The sequence below is a fragment of the Fulmarus glacialis genome, unplaced genomic scaffold, assembly GCF_000690835.1.
Source record: "Fulmarus glacialis isolate BGI_N327 unplaced genomic scaffold, ASM69083v1 scaffold12404, whole genome shotgun sequence".
In the NCBI taxonomy this organism is placed as follows: Eukaryota; Metazoa; Chordata; class Aves; order Procellariiformes; family Procellariidae; genus Fulmarus; species Fulmarus glacialis.
Genome location: NW_009206133.1, coordinates 52436 through 57302, shown reverse-complemented (window position 1 = coordinate 57302; position 4867 = coordinate 52436). Strand labels below are relative to the sequence as shown.

At 43.9% G+C, this 4867-nt stretch overlaps 1 protein-coding gene across 1 annotated transcript; it reads right to left on the bottom strand.

Annotated features, from left to right (window-relative positions):
- Positions 1-473: 473 nt before the first annotated feature.
- On the bottom strand, positions 474-4337 carry LOC104075209 (myosin-7B-like; the record flags this gene model as incomplete). The annotated part of the gene is made up of 4 exons (XM_009575638.1): positions 4247-4337; positions 3017-3120; positions 2349-2492; positions 474-630 (listed from the first exon to the last, which is right to left on the bottom strand). Coding segments are annotated over exons 1-4 (496 nt in total), but the record flags the coding sequence as incomplete, so codon positions are not given.
- Positions 4338-4867: the final 530 nt, after the last annotated feature.

The following is a 4867-nucleotide window of genomic DNA, read 5'->3' as shown; positions in this document are numbered from 1 at the left end:
CTGCGTGGTTGGTTAAACCACGACACTGACCCACGGCAGGTTCAAGCAAGCAACGTGCGCACAGCACCTTAGATAGCTGGCCTTCACTAACCTTTGAATGCATACAGCATTAGAATACTGAGCGTAAATTGACAATAAGTTTATTTTTGTGGTTGGGAAAATACCTACAGACCTTTGGGGCATGGCCTCATTTCTGTTACAGACTGATGGATTCGCCCAGTTCATACAGCTAAATTTGTGCACCTTACAGATAATCCATATACAGAGCTTACTGTTACCAGAAGTACCACAGGGACAGTCAGGGGAGGTTAAAAAAAAAAAAAAATTTGATGCAGACTGCCAAGCCCCTGTTGCTTGTAGAGTATGTGCACATTTGCTGCACACTGCAAAAGCTCTCACAAACTTCCATCCGGTATCAATCACGTCAGCTGAATAAAACGAAACCAAATTTGAAAGCAAACAGTGCCACTTACTACGCAGCATGTCATGGTACGCGTTATCAGCAATGGAGAAGATGTGGGGAGGAGCCTCCGAGCGCCTCTTGCCTTTGTATGCAGCAACGACCTCCGACTTGTAGACAGGCAACCACTTGTAGGGATTTATAGTCACGCAGAATAAACCAGAATACGTCTAGAGAGGAACACAAAACAAGAGTGAAAAAAACCGCTCAAGGAATAAGAAAAAAAGTCCTAGTTAACCAAGCAGGACCTGGTGTTGCCAACTTCTGATTTGAGTTTGAATTCTGACTTGAATTTCAGCCTTTGATCTGAATTTCTAAAGCTAGTGGCCTGCTAAGTGACTTCCTATTGGCAATTGATATCAAAACTACAGATATTAAACAGTTTCCCAAAGGGGGAAAAGTATTCTCAAGATGACAGCCAGAAACAGCCCCTTCAGCAAAACAGAGGAGCAGCAAATAGACCTACGTCTGATTTTCTGCCCTGCTACCCCACAAGAGTTGTTTCCTCTTGAAACCAGTCATTACGAAGGAAAGAAAAGTGACAGCTTTCCTGTTTGAACTCCATTCCTAGGAGGAGAAACAATCTCCCATTATTAAGTTGATGTGAGCACTTTGGGGCAATTTCTGCTGGGTGTTCAAAGAGAAAACAACTTCATAGTGTTATTCCCCAAAGCTGTGGAGTTTTTTTCAGCTTTTGGAGAAACACAGTTGGTAAAAATCTACCTTTAAAGTCACTCTTTGGGCTTTCTACATCAGTTAGCTGGGGCCTGGTCATCCTGAGGAAGAATGAATTTTCGGCTGTAACCCCAGGGAATCGGTGTTAGCTGGTAACTTTTCACGTACTTAGTCCAGGTTGAAGGTAAAAATCTTCAAAGAAAGCCAGTTATTATATGGGCACAAGCACCATATGCATGCAGATTAATGAGCTTAATTACATTCTAAAAGTTTCAGGTGAAATCCAGGTGTCTTTCCTAAAAATAACATTAGACCTGCTCCAGAATGGCCTTGGCATGTGTCCTCAGTCCTATTTTCTACAAGGAAAAGAAAAACCCCAACCAAGTAAACGGATTAAGGCAAGATGACAAATTAAATTTTCTACCTATACTGATCTGCAAGCAAAGCTATGCTTAGGGCCATACATGTCCATACAGGGGTTATTAGAGAAATGCAGAAAATGTTTAACAATCAGAATTTAAATGGGAAAAAGTTGGATTTGCTCCTCTGATGAACACCGAAAACCAGAACAGGGATTGACTGGAAAATCTAAAGATTCCCCTGACTGATTTCAGCCACAATTGAATGCAGCAAACTGAGAGCCAAAGTTTGGCCTCATAAAATTAGATGCTACTGAAACTTGTTCTGGTGCTGACAGAAATTATGTTAATGATGTCTTGGGGAAGATACAGAAAGCAAGGGAAAAGGCCAGTGCGAAACAAGTCAGCACTGAAAATGAAGGGAATAAAATCACTGAACTAAAGATAGAAAGGCTCATACTTAAAAGAAGTTATGTGTGTACTCTAAGCTTGAGGCATTGTTTCTTAACAAGGAATCTCCATGGCTGGTATTGATACGGATTAATATTAGGAGAGGCAAAATAAACTAGGTTTCCCTAACGTCTTGATTGCTGACAATATGTCCCATGACACCCGTCTCCTAGGCAAGCAAGCAAAACCAAAGAACTAGACACCATCTTAGTCATTCAGTTTTGTCTGTCTGTACTCAGACACGAGCCAGCTCCAAGCAACTTCTTTCCCGAAAAGATGAGCAAGACCCTCAGTTTTGTGACTTATCAAAGTTGTAAACTGAATATGAAGAACACAACATGTTCAAACATGAAATCTGCGCTTGAAATGCAGATTTCTAAATATACCCGTGTAATGACCCTTACATAGATCATCCAGTTGCTGTAGCGCTTTCTCAGATTGTACAGCACAGACGCCTCGTTCAGATGGGTCAGCATAGCCATGTCCTCGATCATGTCAAATTTAGGAGGATTCATTGACTGCACGTCATCTTCTTTTATAGTAATGGTCTGCAAAGACAAATAAGTATGGCAACACTGGAAAACACTGGGATTTTCTGTTGCTTCACACACCTTATAGGAGAACATTTTTTTTTCCCCTGCAGAGGGAAGTCCTTCAGCTCAAACCCAGCCTATGCACGTAATACTGTTTGTTTTCACGGCTATCAGAAGAATGGGGGAAGGCTGACATGATAAAAGTAAGGAGCGCGGAGGTATATGGCTGCGAAAGGAGCCATGGGATTTATCTAGAGCCTGGGCTTTTACCTCTGGGCCCCAACCCTGAACGGGCTGGTTGCATACCTCTGCTCACACGCTGCTGTGCGGTGGCTGATGCTCGCTTACCCGCCACCGCATTGCTGTTTTGCCCTTGGCGGTTGTTCATGTGTCGTTCTGATATGGCATCAGTTACTGGGGCTTCCCATTCGCAGCCCATTTCATGAAAGAGGCAACTGAGCTTAAACTGGGACAGGTAATTTCTGGAGCTTGCTGCTCTGGCCTTGTTAGTCAGGGATCAGACAAAACCGGTTTTGTACCCTTCCATCTGTCGTCTGCACGGTCACTTTGCCACCGCTGGTTTCTGTAATTTCAGCTTCAACGTAAGCTTTCTTTTCATCGGGAACCCAACACTTCTTCTTCCCTGTGAAATTAAGGAGACCGAGGGTTCACAGCCTTGCGTCGAACAGCAACACCGTGCCTAGCTAAGCGAGGTTGCTGGGTTACTTTTTCCGCACCAGCGACACAAAACCTCTGGGACTGCAGCAGACCGGCAGTGCTGGGGAGCTGCCTGCCGAAGCAGAAGGCGTAGGGCTCCCAAATGTTGTCTCCCCTTTGAAACTACCACTTGGCTTCCTCTAGATCCTTCCAGCACAAGGTGTCAAAATATTTCACAAATGCTGGCTAAGCCTCAGCCTCCACGGGAAATCCATAATCATTATCACCAGATAATGTGCAGATGGACGAACTGAGATCCAAGCCCAAACTAAGGCGTCTGCTAAAAAGCCACACAGAAAATTGCGATCTGAGCGAGGAATAAAGCCCGCATTTTTTGCTTGCCAGCTATCAGATTTAACCTTATTCCTGCACATTCTTCTGAGGTTCGTCTTGAAAAATATTAATATTAGCAATATTAATAACTCACAGTGAATTATGTATATGGCTTTTTAGAGTTTGGAGTAGCTGCACTAGACTTTAGGTCTTTAGTTATAGCAATTATTCTGAATAGCGAAATGCTGTGGTTATTGGTGTATTTATACTTACTACTACACCTCAGGGCTCATACAAATCCATTTCATGAAAAATAAATTATGGGAAACTAAAAGCTAACATCAGATTGTCACACAGCCTGCAAATCAAACAGATGTACAGGTACAACATAACGAGACATCTAGTCAGGCCACAGAATCTCTCTCATTACAGGAACATCAATGTATGCCGTTTCTCTTTCAAATGGACAGCAAAGTGATCCCCCTTTAGCAGAGCAGTACAACTACACCTTGCTTCTAAATCTAGTTCATTACTTACTTACCATAAATTGGTAGATTATTTCTATTTAGTACTACCTGGGGGTTTTTAATAGCTCTGCAGAGTAAAGAAACCGGAACTTGGTTGAAGCAGCTACCTCAAAGAGCAGCAGCAGCAGCAGCACAGCAGCCACAACAGAGGCTTTGCATCCTGCTTTGCTCTGCATTCCCACAACTACACTTGGATGTAACCCTTATCCCTCTTAACCAGCCACCGGCAGCACAAAGGGTACTGCAACTCACCATCGAAGGCGACGGTCTGTGCCATCATCAGCTCCTTCTCGCTCTTTCGGAGGAAGGGAGCAGCCTCCCCGAATTCCGACATGTCCATCATCTTGGCAAAGGTTCAAGGTGGCACAGCTCAAAGAGGAAAAAGAAAGGGACCTGGTCTACCAAAGAAAGTAGGGGGGGAAAGAATCTATTTTGTGGATGATCTGAGGCAATACAAAACACTCAGCACAATGTGGCAGGTGGCTGATCAAAGTGATGATCAATTTGAAACGCAAATACCTAACACAGATTTGGGGCTGCACCCTTAGCTAAACCCTACCCTGGCTCAGCTTACTTAAAGCCAGCCAGGTCCTGTGTGCTTCAAAACCTCTGCACGGGTCACAGTTATCTCCACGGGAGAATTTAATCTCTTCTTTGTGGCACGAATAGTGCTTAAGAGCAGGAGATAAAACGGACCACTTGAAACTGTGATTTTAAAAACCACTTAGCGGGGGCCTGTTCTGGCCCCTTTCAAATTCGCCTAGAGCAGGCTCTCCAGCACGTCTCTCTGGGGCCATGCCACTCAACCACTTCAAGCATCGTCTGAGGCAGGCGTTTTCTGGGAATCATGGAACAAGACTTCACTGCTGCAAA